The sequence below is a fragment of the Nerophis ophidion genome, linkage group LG03, assembly GCF_033978795.1.
Source record: "Nerophis ophidion isolate RoL-2023_Sa linkage group LG03, RoL_Noph_v1.0, whole genome shotgun sequence".
In the NCBI taxonomy this organism is placed as follows: domain Eukaryota; kingdom Metazoa; phylum Chordata; class Actinopteri; order Syngnathiformes; family Syngnathidae; genus Nerophis; species Nerophis ophidion.
In genome coordinates, this window is record NC_084613.1 from 86,457,296 (window position 1) to 86,475,769 (window position 18,474).

At 42.4% G+C, this 18,474-nt stretch overlaps 1 protein-coding gene across 1 annotated transcript in view; it reads left to right on the forward strand.

Moving 5' to 3' along the window:
* Positions 1-18,474, forward strand: part of sptb (spectrin, beta, erythrocytic) — a 180,141-nt gene that overhangs the window by 94,738 nt on the left and 66,929 nt on the right. The window contains 4 exon segments of the mRNA XM_061896277.1: positions 2,976-3,846; positions 3,916-4,053; positions 10,075-10,831; positions 15,559-15,761. Of these exon segments, the coding sequence (XP_061752261.1) occupies positions 2,976-3,846; positions 3,916-4,053; positions 10,075-10,831; positions 15,559-15,761 (1,969 nt within the window).

Genomic DNA, 18,474 nt, shown 5'->3' on the forward strand with positions numbered 1-18,474 from the left:
TAAATGTAACTTAGATATTGGGTTTCACTATGTAAAGCGCTTTGAGTCACTTGAGAAAAGCGCTATATAAATATAATTCACTTCACTTCACTACCATGCAAAGCGAAAGCCATTTATCAACAACATCCAGAAACGCTGCCGGCTTCTCTGGGCCTGAGGTCATCTAAGATAGACTGATGAAAAGTGTTCTGTGGTCTGACGAGTCCACATTTCAAATTGTTTTTGGAAATATTCGACATTGTGTCATCCGGACCAAAGGGGAAGCGAACCATCCAGACTGTTATAGGCGCAAAGTGTAAAAGCCAGCCTCTGTGATGGTATTGGGGTGCATTAGTGCCCAAGGCATGGGTAACTTACACATCTGTGAAGGCACCATTAATGCTGAAAGGTACATACAGCTTTTGGAACAACATATGCTGCCATCTAAGCACCGTCTTTTTCATGGACGCCCCTGCTTATTTTTGCAAGACAACGTTAAGCCACATTCAGCACATGTTACAACAACGTGGCTTTGTAAAAAAAAGAGCACGGGTACTTTCCTGGCCCACCTGCAGTCCAGACCTGTCTCCCATGGAAAATGTGTGGCGCATTATGAAGCGTAAAATAGGACAGCGGAGACCCCGGACTGTTGAAGGACTGAAGCTCTACATAAAACAAGAATGGGAAAGAATTCCACTTTCAAAGCTTCAACAATTAGTTTCCTCAGTTCCCAAACGTTTATTGAGTGTTGTTAAAAGAAAAGGTGATGTAACACAGTGGTGAACATGCCCTTTCCCAACTACTTTGGCACGTGTTGCAGCCATGAAATTCTAAGATAATTAATATTTGCAGAAAAAAAAACAAGTTTATGAATTTGAACATCAAATATGTTGTCTTTGTAGTGCATTCAGTTGATATGTGTTGAAATGGATTTACAAATTATTGTATTCTGTTTATATTTACATCTAACACAATATCCCAACTCGTATGGAAACGGGTTTTGTAGATAAATGACACAATATGTTCCTGCATACGTCAGCAGACTAATTCGGAGCCTTTGTTTGTTTACTTTGTACTAAAAGACAAGTTGTCTAGTATGTTCACTATTTTATTTAAAGGGGAACATTATCACAATTTCAAAAGGGTTAAAAACAATAAAAATCAGTTCCCAGTGGCTTGTTGTATTTTTTTGAAGTTTTTTTCAAAATTTTACCGGTCTCGGAATATCCCTAAATAAAGCTTTAAAGTGCCTTATTTTCGCTCTCTGCCAAGACACTGGCCATTTCCCTGTGACGTCACACAGTGCTGCCAATGTAAACAAACAATGGGAATACCACAGCAAGATATAGCGACATTAGCTCGGATTCAAACTCGGATTTCAGCGACTTAAGCGATTCAACAGATGACGCATGTATTGAAACGGATGGTTGGAGTATGAAAATATTGAAGAAGAAACTGAAGCTATTGAGCGAATAGCTATTGACGCTATTCATAGCCATAGCATGGCCGAATAGCTGCGTTAGCATCGCCGGTAAAATGTGCGGACCAAACGATCAGGACTTTCGCATCTTTTGACACTGGAGCAACTTAAATCCGTCGATTGGTAAGTGTTTGTTTCACATTAAATGTGGGTGGAAGGAAACGTAATATAGTTGCAAATGCATCTGCAGGTTATCCATACATCTCTGTGCCATGTCTGCTTTAGCACCGCCGGTAAATTGCATGTTAGCATCGATTAGCGTAGCATGTTAGCATTGATTAGCTGGCAGTCAACATCAACAAAACTCACCTTTGTGATTTCGTTGACTTTATCGTTGCAAATGCATCTGCAGGTTATCCATACATCTCTGTGCCATGTTTGCTTTAGCACCGCTGGTAAATAGCATGTTAGCATCGATTAGCATAGCATGTTAGCATTGATTAGCTGGCAGTCAACATCAACAAAACTCACCTTTGTGATTTCGTTGACTTTATCGTTGCAAATGCATCTGCAGGTTATCCATACATCTCTGTGCCATGTCTGCCTTAGCATCGCCGGTAAATAGCATGTTAGCATCGATTAGCGTAGCATGTTAGCATCGATTAGCTGGTAGTCAACATCAACAAAACTCACTTTTGTGATTTCTGTGACTTTATCGTTGCAAATGCATCTGCAGGTTATCCATACATCTCTGCGCCATGTCTGCCTTAGCATCGCCGGTAAATAGCACGTTAGCATCGATTAGCGTAGCATGTTAGCATCGATTAGCTGGTAGTCAACATCAACAAAACTCACTTTTGTGATTTCGTTGACTTTATCGTTGCAAATGCATCTGCAGGTTATCCATACATCTCTGTGCCATGTCTGTCTTAGCATCGCCGGTCAAATGTGGAGACACTCTGGCACATTCAATGGGGGTCTGGCGGCAGACACTTTGGCATCTTGGGGCCAGTGGTGCAACTTGAATCCCTCCCTGTTAATGTTGTTACACCCTCCGACAACACACCGACGAGGCATGATGTCTCCAAGGTTCCAAAAAATAGTCAAAAAAACGGAAAATAACTGAGCTGAGACCCGGTGTTTGTAATGTGTTGAAAATGAAAATGGTGGGTGTGTTACCTCGGCGACGTCACATTCTGACGTCATCGCCTCCAGAGCGATAAACAGAAAGGCGTTTAATTCGCCAAAATTCACCCATTTAGAGTTCGGAAATCGGTTAAAAAAATAAATGGTCTTTTTTCTGCACCATCAAGGTATATATTGAGGCTTACATAGGTCTGCTGATAATGTTCCCCTTTAACGAGAAACTTGCAATAATAAACATATGTTTAATGTACCCTTAGGTTTTAGTTCAAATAAGGCTAATAATGCCATTTTTTGTGGTCCCCTTTATTTAGAAAAGTATCGAAAAGTATCAAAGTACATTTTGGTACCGGTACCAAAACATTGGTATCGGGACAGCCCTAATATCTGATATTTTCTGGCTGCGGTCAAGTTCTTTTCCCATCTGTCGCAGGTTACAAGCCGTGCGATCCTCAGGTGATCAAGGACCGGGTGGCCCATTTGGATCTCTGCTACCAGGAGTTGTGTTCCCTGGCGGCTCAGCGCAGAGCCCAGCTGGAGCAGTCCCGCCGCTTCTGGAACTTCCTGTGGGAGGTGGCGGAACTGGAGAGCTGGATCAAGGAGAAGGAGCACATCTTCTCCTCCTTGGACTACGGCAAGGACCTGAGCAGCGCCCTGGCGCTCCAGAGCAAGCACGGCGCCTTCGAGGACGAGCTGGGGGCGCGGCGTGCTCACCTGCGGCGGGTGCTGGGCGACGGCAGGAAGATGATCGAAGACAAGCACTTCGGCACGCCCAAGATCCAAGAGCGCATGGACAGCATGGAGAGGCAGTGGCAGCAGCTGGAGGAGCTGGCGGCCTTCCGGAAGCAGAACCTCCAGGACACCCAGAAGTTCTTCCAGTTTCAAGGAGACGCCGACGAACTGAAGGCCTGGCTGCTGGACGCCAAGAGGCAGATGAGCAGCGAGGACGTGGGCAACGACGAGTACACCACCCAGCGCCTCCTCAAGCGCCACCACGACCTGAGGAACCAAGCCATGAAGAACGGCGCCACCATCGACGCTCTCTCCAAACAGGCCAAGGTTTTACCGGAGGAGCTCCTGAACACCCCGGACATCCAGCGACGCCTGAAAGACATCAAAGACCTCTTCATGGAGCTCATGTCTCTGGCCGACCTCCGGCAGAAGAAGCTGGAGGACGCCACGGCGCTCTACACCATCTTCAGCGAGTCCGACGCCTGCGAGCTCTGGATGGGCCAGAAGGAGACGTGGTTGGTGGACTTGGAGGTGCCGGACAAGCTGGAAGACTTGGAAGTAGTCCAAAATAGGTAATCCTTGGGTCTCGGACGCCTCGCTGTGAATGCCGTCTTTTTGTAAACACTTTTGTTGTCCCCCAGGTTGAGCATTCTGGCGCAGGAGATGTGCAAGGTTCAGTCCAGGGTGGACGACGTCAACAAGGCGGTGAAACAGCTGGAGGACAGCAGACACCCTCGGACCAGGGACGTCAAAGAATGTCAGAGCCGACTCAATCAGAGGTGACTTTTAAGGGGAAAACACTCGCCGTAATCATGAAGTTGACGCGTCCTCAATGCACTGAGGGCCACACACTGACCAATCTAAGGATGCCGGGGGCCACTTTGGTAGTTTGCACCTTCAAAACCAGTAAAAAATACTTCAATTTTTTTTAAGAACTAGAAAATTCAATAGCTATATAGCAGGGATCATCACTCTGATGTGGCTCAGCTGCATACTTCCCGACACTCCCGAATTTGTCGTGAGGTTTCAGGATTTCAGTGCCTCTCCCGGACACCTCCCGAAGCAAACATTCTCCGATTTCCATCCATCCATCCATCATCTTCCGCTTATCCGAGGTCGGGTCGCGGGGGCAGCAGCCTAAGCAGGGAAGCCCAGACTTCCCTATCTCCAGCCACTTCGTCTAGCTCTTCCCGGGGGATCCCGAGGCGTTCCCAGGCCAGCCAGGAGACATAGTCTTCCCAACGTGTCCTGGGTCTTCCCCGTGGCCTCCTACCAGCTGGACGTGCCCTAAACCCCTCCCTAGGGAGGCGTTCGGGTGGCATCCTGACCAGATGCCCGAACCACCTCATCTGGCTCCTCTCCATGTGGAGGAGCAGCGGCTTTACGTTGAGTTCCTCCCGGATGGCAGAGCTTCTCACCCTATCTCTAAGGGAGAGACCCAAACTCATTTGGGCCGCTTGTACCCGTGATCTTATCCTTTCGGTCATGACCCAAAGCTCATGACCATAGGTGAGGATGGGAACGTAGATCGACCGGTAAATTGAGAGCTTTGCCTTCCGGCTCAGGTCCTTCTTCACCACAACGGATCGATGCAACGTCCGCATTACTGAAGACGCCGCACCGATCCGCCTGTCGATCTCACGATCCACTCTTCCCTCACTCGTGAACAAGACTCCTAGGTACTTGAACTCCTCCACTTGGGGCAGGGTCTCCTCCCCAACCCGGAGATGGCACTCCACCCTTTTCCGGGCGAGAACCATGCACTCGGACTTGGAGGTGCTGATTCTCATTCCGGTCGATTTTCACTAGGACAACAAAATTGAGGGTGAGCCAAGATGGCAATGCCTTTGACGTCCTGTAATATATGCCTTCGAGCCCGTTATTAAACCAAGCTATCTGCGTGCCGGCCTGTCACAAGTAGTATGCGGCCCCTGTAGACAAAGTAAGTGACTGCAAGGCATACTTGGTCAAAAGCCATACAGGTTACACTGAAGGTTGTGATATAAACAACTTTAACAGCCCCCCCAACCCCGCTCACCTCAACCGACGCACTTTAGTGGTAGCGGGGGTGTATAATGTAGCCCGGCATAGTTATGGATGCATGGGATTCTGGGTATTTGCTTTGTTGTGTTTATGTTGTGTTACAGTGCGGATGTTCTCCCGAAATGTGTTTGTCATTCTTGTTTGGTGTGGGTTCTCAGCATACTTGCCAACCCTCCCGGATTTTCCAGGAGACCCCCGAAATTCAGCGCCTCTCCCGAAAATCTCCCAGGATAAATTTTATCCCGAAATTCATGCGGACCTGACTCAGCAATGTTGTGACCCTCTTAAACCGGACAATACTGCCATCTACTGTACATAGAATAGAATAGAATGTACTTTATTGATCCCTAGGGGAAATTCAGCACCACAGTTCGCTCACAATGACAGGACAAAGGTTACTCAAATAGTGAAAGGTAAGTGTTGTTGTTTTTTTAGTAACCAGCAAGCACAGTACAGTTAGTAGAACAACTGTGTTTTTATTAGTGTATTTGATAGGTGCCGTCGGAAATTCAACAATTTATTTTATTTATATATATAATAAAATAAATATATATAGCTAAAATTCACTGAAAGTATTTCATATATATATATATATATATATATATATATATATGTGTATACTCGAGTTGGTGAATTATACTGCTCCCCTCTTAACCACGCCCCTGCCCCAACCACGCCGCCAACCACTTAAAGGTGGGCGGGGTTTGTTGGTAGTGGGTGTGTATATTGTAGCGTTCCGGAAGAGTTAGTGCTGCAAGGGGTTCTGGGTATTTCTTCTGTTGTGTTTATGTTGTGTTACGGTGCGGATGTTCTCCCCGAAATGTGCTTGTCATTCTTGTTTGGTGTGGGTTCACAGTCTGGCGCATATTTGTAACAGTGTTAAATTTGATTATATGGCCACCTTCAGTGTGACCTGTATGGCTGTTGACCAAGTATGCCTGCATTCACTTATGTGTGTGTATAAACCGCATATATTATGTGTCTGGAACAGCACGCTGTTTGTGTGGAGGAAAAGCGGGCGTGACGACAAGTTGTAGAGGACGCTAAAGGCACGACCCCAATATTGTTGTCCGGGTGGAAATTGGGAGAAATATAGGAAAATGGTTGTCCCGGGAGATTTTCGGGAGGGGTACTGAAATTCGGGAGTCCCCCGGGAAAATCGGGAAAAGTATGGTTGAGGCTGCCCTGCGAAAAGACAATAGCTGTAGCAAAAGGTTTGTAAAACTCCATTGTGCGCGATGGGATGCGACGTGGAGGTGTCTGTTTCTTTGATCTATTGGACACCCACAGCAAGACCTTGTCATGACCCGAAACTCTACAAAGCAGAGAGGGAGCAGACCTGACACCGCTCCAGGCAACATTTTCTTTGAACTGTTTATGACCGAGTGCAGCAGTTGTTTATGACCCCCCCTCCCCTTAACACAGGGGTGTCCAAAGTGCGGCCCTGGGGCCATTTGTTTGCGGCCCCCAGCTAAACGTTTACCGGCCCGCCACACATTCTGCAAAAATTGCAAAATTGATAGTATTGCAAAAATTTAAAAAATACATTTAAAAACAGCGGAATGAGGTGAAATCTAATGAGAAAAAGCTCCATGCAGGCCGTTTTTTTTCCTTTTGTCTTTTAAAAAAAAAAAGTTTCATTGCTCCAAAAAAAAAAAGGACAAAAAATCGATGTTATAATGAGTTATTACTTAAAAATTATCACTTTAAAATGTTTTATGTGGAAAAAATATTGCATGTGGTTGCCATATAAAACATCAAAGTTTTGACAAAAGAGCATAAAACAAACAAAACAATAGTTCAAACTTAAAATCAACAGATATATCGGAAGTTGATCTTGAAATTTAAGTGTTAAAAGTAAAAAACAACAACTAATTAAAATGCCTCACTTTAAGAGTGGGAACCTTTCGGGTCTCAAATATATTTAGTAGGATTTTATTTAACTTTTCACTGTGATTTATTAAAAATATTAAATAATTAAAATCAATAGTTGTTGTAGAATGTTGTCTGTCTAGCTGTGCTGGCCCTGCGATGAGGTGGCGACTTGTCCAGAGTGTACCCCGCCTTCCGCCCGATTGTAGCTGAGATAGGCGCCAGCACCCCCCGCGAGCCCAAAAGGGAATAAGCGGTAGAAAATGGATGGATGGATGGATAAAATCAATAGTGTCCTGCATTATTGATCTTTGAGGGCTTTAATTGCTAAATAAAGGAACTCTCCTGAAGGAATCAATAAAGTACTATCTAAATACTGCATATTTCAGTTTTACTATAAAAAACAAAGTTGTCTTTGACAGAAAAGGCATAAAACCTTATTTGTTTGACTTTATATCAACCTCAAATTGATATAGAGATTTACTGTAAGCATTAAATTTAAAAAAATAATAGTAATTTGACTTATTTTTAACATTTTAGTGACTGAGACCCTTTATGCTCCCCAGGAGCCCTAAGGATAAAAAAAAAATGGTTTGAAAATGAAAAATATCAAAATGGCCTCCGCATGCTTAATTTTTTTCTGTGGAAAAATTTTGGACACCCCTGCCTTAGGAGCAGCTGCGTAATATAATGTAATGTCATCAGAAAATGGCCAAATAAAGGAGAGTGTGGTGGGAGACTGTGCGAGGGTGCAGCGCCACACCTTTCTCCTCATGAGCGAAATTGAATCCTGTCTCTGTTGGATTCCTTTGCTTCTGTTCTTGTCTAATAGATGTCATCGGTGTTTGAAGCTCTCATTAGCTACAAGTTGCACTTAGGACACCTCTTGTCTGATCAAGACTGGACTCTCACTATTATGTTAGATCCACTAAGAACTGGACTCTCACTATTATATTAGATCCACTATGGACTGGACTCTCACTATTATATTAGATCCACTATGGACTGGACTCTCACTATTATGTTAGATCCACTATGGACTGGACTCTCACTATTATGTTAGATCCACTATGGACTGGACTCTCACTATTATGTTAGGCCCACTATGGACTGGACTCTCACTATTATGTTAGATCCACTATGGACTGGACTCTCACTATTATGTTAGATCCACTATGGACTGGACTCTCACTATTATGTTAGATCCACTATGGACTGGACTCTCACTATTATGTTAGATCCACTATGGACTGGACTCTCACTATTATGTTAGATCCACTATGGACTGGACTCTCACTATTATGTTAGATCCACTATGGACTGGACTCTCACTATTATGTTAGATCCACTATGGACTGGACTCTCACTATTATGTTAGATCCACTATGGACTGGACTCTCACTATTATGTTAGATCCACTATGGACTGGACTCTCACTATTATGTTAAATCCACTATGGACTGGACTCTCACACTATTATGTTAGATCCACTATGGACTGGACTCTCACTATTATGTTAGATCCACTATGGACTGGACTCTCACTATTATGTTAAATCCACTATGGACTGGACTCTCACTATTATGTTAGATCCACTATGGACTGGACTCTCACTATTATGTTAGATCCACTATGGACTGGACTCTCACCATTATGTTAGATCCACTATGGACTGGACTCTCACTATTATGTTAGATCCACTATGGACTGGACTCTCACTATTATGTTAGATCCACTAAGAACTGGACTCTCACTATTATGTTAGATCCACTATGGACTGGACTCTCACTATTATGTTAGATCCACTATGGACTGGACTCTCACTATTATGTTGGATCCACTATGGACGGGACTCTCACTATTATGTTAGATCCACTATGGACTGGACTCTCACTATTATGTTAGATCCACTATGGACTGGACTCACACTATTATGTTAGATCCACTATGGACTGGACTCTCACTATTATGTTAGATCCACTATGGACTGGACTCTCACTATTATGTCAGATCCACTATGGACTGGACTCTCACTATTATGTTAGATCCACTATGGACTGGACTCTCACTATTATGTTAGATCCACTATGGACTGGACTCTGACTATTATGTTAGATCCACCATGGACTGGACTCTCACTATTATGTTAGATCCACTATGGACTGGACTCTCACTATTATATTAGATCCACTATGGACTGGACTCTCTCACTATTATGTTAGATCCACTATGGACTGAACTCTCACTATTATGTTAGATCCACTATGGACTGAACTCTCACACTATTATGTTAGAACCACTATGGACTGGACTCTCACTATTATGTTAGATCCACTATGGACTGGACTCTTAACTATTATGTTAGATCCACTATGGACTGGACTCTCACACTATTATGTTAGATCCACTATGGACTGGATTCTCACACTATTATGTTAGATCCACTATGGACTGGACTCTCACTATTATGTTAGATCCACTATGGACTGGACTCTCACTATTATGTTAGATCCACTATGGACTGGACTCTCACTATTATGTTAGATCCACTATGGACTGGACTCTCACTAATATGTTAGATCCACTATGGACTGGACTCTCACTATTATGTTAAATCCACTATGGACTGGACTCTCACTATTATGTTAGATCCACTATGGACTGGACTCTCACACTATTATGTTAGATCCACTATGGACTGGACTCTCACTATTATGTTAGATCCACTATGGACTGGACTCTCACACTATTATGTTAGATCCACTATGGACTGGACTCTCACACTTATGTTAGATCCACTATGGACTGGACTCTCACACTATTATGTTAGATCCACTATGGACAACTGAATCATTGGCGCTGAACTAAAGATGATGTTCCCTCAGGTGGGAGGCCTTCAAGGCGATGGTGGAGGACAAGAAGAAGAAGGTGGACTCAGCAGGAAGTCTTCACAATTACGGGCTGGAATGTGACGAGACAGAAGCGTGGATCCGAGACAAGACGCGCGTCATCGAGTCCACGCAGGACTTGGGTAACGACCTGGCCGCCGTCATGACCATCCAGAGGAAGCTCTACGGCATGGAGCGAGACCTGGCCGCCATCGACTCCAAGCTCCGCCTCCTGAGGGCCGACGCCGACCGGCTGGCCGAGGATCACCCCGAGAACGCGGAGGAAATCTTGTCCCGCGGAGCCCGGCTGGACGCGGCCTGGGAGGCGCTCAAGAAGACCCTGAAGGACCGAGAGGACTCTCTGGGCGAGGTCAGCAAGTTGCAGACCTTCCTCCAAGACCTGGACGACTTCCAGTCTTGGCTTTTTAGGACCCAGAAGGCGGTGGCGTCGGAGGAGACGCCCGCCTCGCTGCCCGAGGCCGAGGAGCAGCTGAGTCTTCACGACGCCCTGCGGGAGGACGTGGACAACCACGAGGAGGACTACCACCGCGTTAGGGACGCCGGCGCCCGGGTCACACGTGGGCAGGAGGACCCTCAGTACCAGCAGCTGGAGCAGATGCTGGACAGCGTAGACCGAGGGTGGGACGAGCTCCAGAAGATGTGGGACAGCCGCAAGAACTTCCTGGACCAGGGACTTGGCTTCCAGCAGTTCCTGAGGGACGCGAAGGCAGTGGAGGCCGTCCTCAACAACCAGGTACTAAACTAAAGTACAACCTTGTTGTCCACTTGACACTCCACAGGACTTTAGACTGGATTAAGACTTGGACCACAGGATTTTAGACTGGATTAAGACTTGGACCACAGGATTTTAGACTGGATTAAGACTTGGACCACAGGATTTTAGACTGGATTAAGACTTGGACCACAGGATTTTAGACTGGATTAAGACTTGGACCGTGTGGTTTAAGACTGGGTTAAGAATTGGACCATGTCATTTAAGACTGAGTTAAATTAAGATGACTTGGACCACACGATTTTGGACTGACTTAAGACTTGGACCATGTGATTTAGAACTGGATTAAGACTTGGATACTTTGATTTAAAGATGGATTAAGATGTAGACCACATGACTTTAGACTGGATTAAGACTTGGACCATGTAATTCAAGACTGAGTTAATATGACTTGGACCACATGACTTTGGACTGAGTTAAGGTTTGGACCATGTGGTTTAGGACTGGGTTAAGAATTAGACCATGTAATTTAAGACTGAGTTAATAGGACTTGGACCACATGACTTTAGACTGGATTAAGAGTTTGATTTATAGATGGATTAAGATGTAGACCACATGACTTTAGACTGGATTAAATTAAGACTTGGATACTTTGATTTAAAGATGGATTAAGATGTAGACCACATGACTTTAGACTGGATTAAGACTTGGACCGTGTGGTTTAAGACTGGGTTAAGACTTGGACCATGTCATTTAAGACTGAGTTAAATTAAGATGACTTGGACCACACGATTTTGGACTGATTTAAGACTTTGACCATGTCATTTAAAACTGGATTAAGACTTGGATACTTTGATTTAAAGATGGATTAAGATGTAGACCACATGACTTTAGACTGGATTAAGAGTTTGATTTATAGATGGATTAAGATGTAGACCACATGACTTTAGACTGGATTAAGAGTTTGATTTATAGATGGATTAAGATGTAGACCACATGACTTTAGACTGGATTAAGACTTGGACCGTGTGGTTTAAGACTGGGTTAAGAATTGGACCATGTAATTTAAGACTGAGTTAAGTTAAGTTGACTTGGACCACACAATTTTGGACTGATTTAAGATTTGGACCATGTGATTTAAAACTGGATTAAGACTTGGATACTTTGATTTAAAGATGGATTAAGATGTAGACCACATGACTTGAGACTGGATTAAGACTTGGACCATGTAATTCAAGACTGAGTTAACATGACTTGGACCACATGACTTTGGACAGAGTTAAAATTTGGACCATGTGGTTTAGGACTGGGTTAAGAATTAGACCATGTAAATTTAAGACCATGTGGTTTAAGACTGTGTTAAAACTTGGACCACATGACTTTAGACTGGATTAAGACTTGGACCAAGTGGTTTAAAAGTGGGTTAAGAATTGGACCATGTAATTTAAGACTAAGTTAAGATGACTTGGACCACATGACTTTGGACTGAGTTAAGACTTGGACCATGTGATTTAAAACTGTATTAATACTTGGACCACATGACTTTAGACTGGATTAAGACCTGGACCATGTGGTTTAAAAGCGGGTTAAGAATTGGACCATGTAATTTAAGACTGAGTTAAGATGACTTGGACCACACGATTTTGGACTGATTTAAGACTAGGACCATGTGATTTAAAACTGGATTAAGACTTGGATACTTTGATTTAAAGATGGATTAAGCTGTAGACCACATGACTTTAGACTGGATCAAGACTTGGACCAAGTAAAATATCTAATACCAAATACATCTGCAAAATTTGCAAAAAAAAGCTAGCATGCTAACAGTAATATGCTAACATGCTAACAATAGAATGCTTACAGTTAGCATTAATAAAATACCAAAATATCTAATACCAAATACATCTGCGAAATTTGCAAAAAAAAGCTAGCATGCTAACAGTAATATGCTAACATGCTAACAATAGCATGCTTACAGTTAGCATGAATAAAACAGCAAAATATCTAATACCAAATACTTTTGCAAAATTAGCAAAAAAAAGCTATCATGCTATTAGTACTATGCTAGCATGCTAACAATAGGATGCTTACAGTTAGCATTAATAAAATAGCAGAATATTTAATACCAAATACATCTGCAAAATTAGCAAAAAAAAGCTAGCATGCTACTATCAGAATGCTAACAATAGCATACTTACAGTTAGCATGAATAAAATACCAAAATATATAATACCAAATACATCTGCAAAATTTGCAAAAAAAGCTAGCATGCTAACAGTACTATGCTAGCATGCTAACAATAGCATGCTTACAGTTAGCATTGATAAAATACCAAAATATTTAATACCAAATACATCTGCAAAATTTGCAAAAAATAAGATAGCATGCTAACAGTAATATGCTAACATGCTAACAATAGCATGCTTACAGTTAGCATTAATAAAATACCAAAATATCTAATACCAAAAACATCTGCAAAATTTGCAAAAAAAAGCTAGCATGCTAACAGTAATGTTAACATGCTAACAATAGCATGCTTACAGTTAGCATTAATAAAATACCAATATATTTAATACCAAATACATCTGCAAAATTTGCAGAAAAAAGCTAGCATGCTAACAGCACTATGTTAACATGCTAACAATAGCATGCTTACAGTTAGCATTAATAAAATATTTAATACCAAATACATCTGCAAAATTAGCAAAAAAAAGCTACTATGCAACTATCAGAATGCTAACAGTTGTGCCACGGGTCGTCTTTTATACACACTGTTTGATGTGTGGACAGGAGTAGTATTTATGTGATGTGTGGACAGGAGTAGTATTTATGTGATGTGTGGACAGGAGTAGTATTTATTTGATGTGTGGACAGGAGTAGTATTTATGTGATGTGTGGACAGGAGTAGTATTTATGTGATGTGTGGACAGGAGTAGTATTTATGTGATGTGTGGGCAGGAGTAGTATTTATTTGATGTGTGGGCAGGAGTAGTATTTATGTGATGTGTGGACAGGAGTAGTATTTATGTGATGTGTGGACAGGAGTAGTATTTATTTGATGTGTGGACAGGAGTAGTATTTATTTGATGTGTGGACAGGAGTAGTATTTATGTGATGTGTGGACAGGAGTAGTATTTATGTGATGTGTGGACAGGAGTAGTATTTATTTGATGTGTGGACAGGAGTAGTATTTATTTGATGTGTGGACAGGAGTAGTATTTATGTGATGTGTGGACAGGAGTAGTATTTATTTGATGTGTGGACAGGAGTAGTATTTATTTGATGTGTGGACAGGAGTAGTATTTGTGATGTGTGGACAGGAGTAGTATTTATGTGATGTGTGGACAGGAGTAGTATTTATTTGATGTGTGGACAGGAGTAGTATTTATGTGATGTGTGGACAGGAGTAGTATTTATGTGATGTGTGGACAGGAGTAGTATTTATGTGATGTGTGGACAGGAGTAGTATTTATGTGATGTGTGGACAGGAGTAGTATTTATGTGATGTGTGGACAGGAGTAGTATTTATGTGATGTGTGGACAGGAGTAGTATTTATGTGATGTGTGGACAGGAGTAGTATTTATGTGATGTGTGGACAGGAGTAGTATTTATGTGATGTGTGGACAGGAGTAGTATTTATGTGATGTGTGGACAGGAGTAGTATTTATTTGATGTGTGGACAGGAGTAGTATTTATTTGATGTGTGGACAGGAGTAGTATTTATGTGATGTGTGGACAGGAGTAGTATTTATGTGATGTGTGGACAGGAGTAGTATTTATGTGATGTGTGGACAGGAGTAGTATTTATGTGATGTGTGGACAGGAGTAGTATTTATGTGATGTGTGGACAGGAGTAGTATTTATGTGATGTGTGGACAGGAGTAGTATTTATGTGATGTGTGGACAGGAGTAGTATTTATGTGATGTGTGGACAGGAGTAGTATTTATGTGATGTGTGGACAGGAGTAGTATTTATGTGATGTGTGGACAGGAGTAGTATTTATGTGATGTGTGGACAGGAGTAGTATTTATGTGATGTGTGGACAGGAGTAGTATTTATGTGATGTGTGGACAGGAGTAGTATTTATGTGATGTGTGGACAGGAGTAGTATTTATGTGATGTGTGGACAGGAGTAGTATTTATGTGATGTGTGGACAGGAGTAGTATTTATGTGATGTGTGGACAGGAGTAGTATTTATTTGATGTGTGGACAGGAGTAGTATTTATTTGATGTGTGGACAGGAGTAGTATTTATGTGATGTGTGGACAGGAGTAGTATTTATGTGATGTGTGGACAGGAGTAGTATTTATGTGATGTGTGGACAGGAGTAGTATTTATGTGATGTGTGGACAGGAGTAGTATTTATGTGATGTGTGGACAGGAGTAGTATTTATGTGATGTGTGGACAGGAGTAGTATTTATGTGATGTGTGGACAGGAGTAGTATTTATGTGATGTGTGGACAGGAGTAGTATTTATGTGATGTGTGGACAGGAGTAGTATTTATGTGATGTGTGGACAGGAGTAGTATTTATGTGATGTGTGGACAGGAGTAGTATTTATGTGATGTGTGGACAGGAGTAGTATTTATGTGATGTGTGGACAGGAGTAGTATTTATGTGATGTGTGGACAGGAGTAGTATTTATGTGATGTGTGGACAGGAGTAGTATTTATGTGATGTGTGGACAGGAGTAGTATTTATGTGATGTGTGGACAGGAGTAGTATTTATGTGATGTGTGGACAGGAGTACACGCTGGCCCACGTGGACACGCCCGACACGCTGGCTGGAGCCGAGCAGGCCCTGAAGAAGCACGAGGACTTCATGAGCACCATGGACGCCAACCAGGACAAGATCCTGGCTGTCCTCCAGGCGGGAGACAGACTGCTGGACCAGAACAACTTGGACTCTGGGAAAGTGGAGGACAAGATGGACGCCATTAAAGACAGGTGAAGAATGTGAATAGTCATTATTAATGTGTAGTATTGTTCAAAAACTAAACCATAGCAAAGTATTTGATCAAATCATGTCCATAGTGGATCTAACATAATAGTGAGAGTCCAGTCCATAGTGGATCTAACATAATAGTGAGAGTCCAGTCCATAGTGGATCTAACATAATAGTGAGAGTCCAGTCCATAGTGGATCTAACATAATAGCGAGAGTCCAGTCCATGGTGGATCTAACATAATAGTGAGAGTCCAGTCCATAGTGGATCTAACATAATAGTGAGAGTCCAGTCCGTAGTGGATCTAACATAATAGTGAGAGTCCAGTCCATAGTGGATCTAACATAATAGTGAGAGTCCAGTCCATAGTGGATCTAACATAATAGTGAGAGTCCAGTCCATGGTGGATCTAACATAATAGTGATAGTCCAGTCCATAGTGGATCTAACATAATAGTGAGAGTCCAGTCCATAGTGGATCTAACATAATAGTGAGAGTCCAGTCCATAGTGGATCTAACATAATAGCGTGACAGTCCAGTCCATAGTAGATCTAACATAATAGTGAGAGTCCAGTCCATAGTGGATCTAACATAATAGTGAGAGTCCAGTCCATAGTGGATCTAACATAATAGTGAGAGTCCAGTCCATAGTGGATCTAACATAATAGTGTGAGAGTCCAGTCCATAGTGGATCTAACATAATAGTGTGAGAGTCCAGTCCATAGTGGATCTAACATAATAGTGTGAGAGTCCAGTCCATAGTGGATCTAACATAATAGTGTGAGAGTCCAGTCCATAGTGGATCTAACATAATAGTGTCAGAGTCCAGTCCATAGTGGATCTAACATAATAGTGAGAGTCCAGTCCATAGTGGATCTAACATAATAGTGAGAGTCCAGTCCATAGTGGATCTAACATAATAATGAGAGTCCAGTCCATAGTGGATCTAACATAATAGTGAGAGAGTCCAGTCCATAGTGAATCTAACATAATAGTGAGAGAGTCCAGTCCATAGTGGATCTAACATGATAGTCAGAGTCCAGTCCATAGTGGATCTAACATAATAGTGAGAGTCCAGTCCATAGTTGATCTAACATAATAGTGAGAGTCCAGTCCATAGTGGATCTAACATATTAGTGTGAGAGTCCAGTCCATAGTGGATCTAACATAATAGTGAGAGTCCAGTCCATTGTGGATCTAACATAATAGTGTGAGAGTCCAGTCCATAGTGGACCTAACATAATAGTGAGAGTCAAGTCCATAGTGGATTTAACATAATAGTGTGAGAGTCCAGTCCATAGTGGATCTAACATAATAGTGAGAGTCCAGTCCATAGTGGATCTAACATAATAGTGTGAGAGTCCAGTCCATAGTGGATCTAACATAATAGTGAGAGTCCAGTCCACATAATAGTGTGAAAGTCCAGTCCATAGTGGATCTAACATAATAGTGTGAGAGTCCAGTCCATAGTGGATCTAACATAATAGTGTGAGAGTCCAGTCCATAGTGGATCTAACGTAATAGTGTGAAAGTCCAGTCCATAGTGGATCTAACATAATAGTGAGAGTTCAGAGTCCAGTCCATAGTGGATCTAACATAATAGTAAGAGTCCAGTCCATTTTTCAACTTTTTCAACTTATATTCAATTGAAGAATGTTTAAAAAAAAAAAAAAAAAAAGCTGGCACGAGTGGCAAAAAAGACTGAGCAAGTTGAGGAGTGCTCATCAAACACTTATATGGAACATCCCACAGGTGTGCGGGCTAATTGGGAACAGGTGGGTGCCATGATTGGCTATAAAAGCAGCTTGTGTGAAATGCTCAGACATTCACAAAGAAGGACGGAGCGAGGGTCACCACTTTGTGAACAACTAAAAACTTACTTATTTTTTGCAAGTAGTCATTAACTTAGAATTTAATGGCAGCAACACATTGCAGACAAGTTGTCACAGGTGCATTTTACCACTGTGTTACATGGCCTTTCCTTTAAACAACACTCAGTAAAGGTTTGGGAACTGAGGAGACACATTTTTGAAGTTTAATTATTTCCCATTCTTGCTTGATGTACAACTTAACTTGTTCAACAGTCTGCCTTCTGATATGTTAGCCTCCATATTGCACCAATGGGAGAAAGGTCTGGACTACAGGCAGGCCAGTCTAGTACCCGCACTCTTTTACTATAAATCCATGATGTTGTTACACGTGGCTTGGCATTTTCTTGCTGAAATAAGCAGGGGCGTCCATGATAACGTTGCTTGGATGACAACATATGTTGTTCCAAAACCTGTATGTACCTTTCAGCATTAATGGTGCCTTCACAGATGTGTAAGTTACCCATGCCTTGGGCACTAATGCACCCCCATACCATTACACATGCTGGCTTTTGCACTTTGCGCCCAGAACAGTCCGGATGGTTCTTTTCCTCTTCGACGTCCACAGTTTCCAAAAATAAATAGGAATGTGGACTCGTCAGACCACAAAACACTTTGCCACTTTGCATCAGTCCATCTTAGATGAACTCGGGTCCCAGCGAAGCCGGCGGCGTTTCTGGGTGTTGTTGATAAATAGCTGTGGCTTTGCATAGTAGAGTTTTAACTTGTACTTACAGATGTACCGATAAACTGTAGCTACTGACAGTGGTTTTATGAAGTGTTCCTGAGCCTATGTGGTGATATCTGTTGTTGCTTTTTGATGCAGCACCGCCTGAGGGATTGAAGG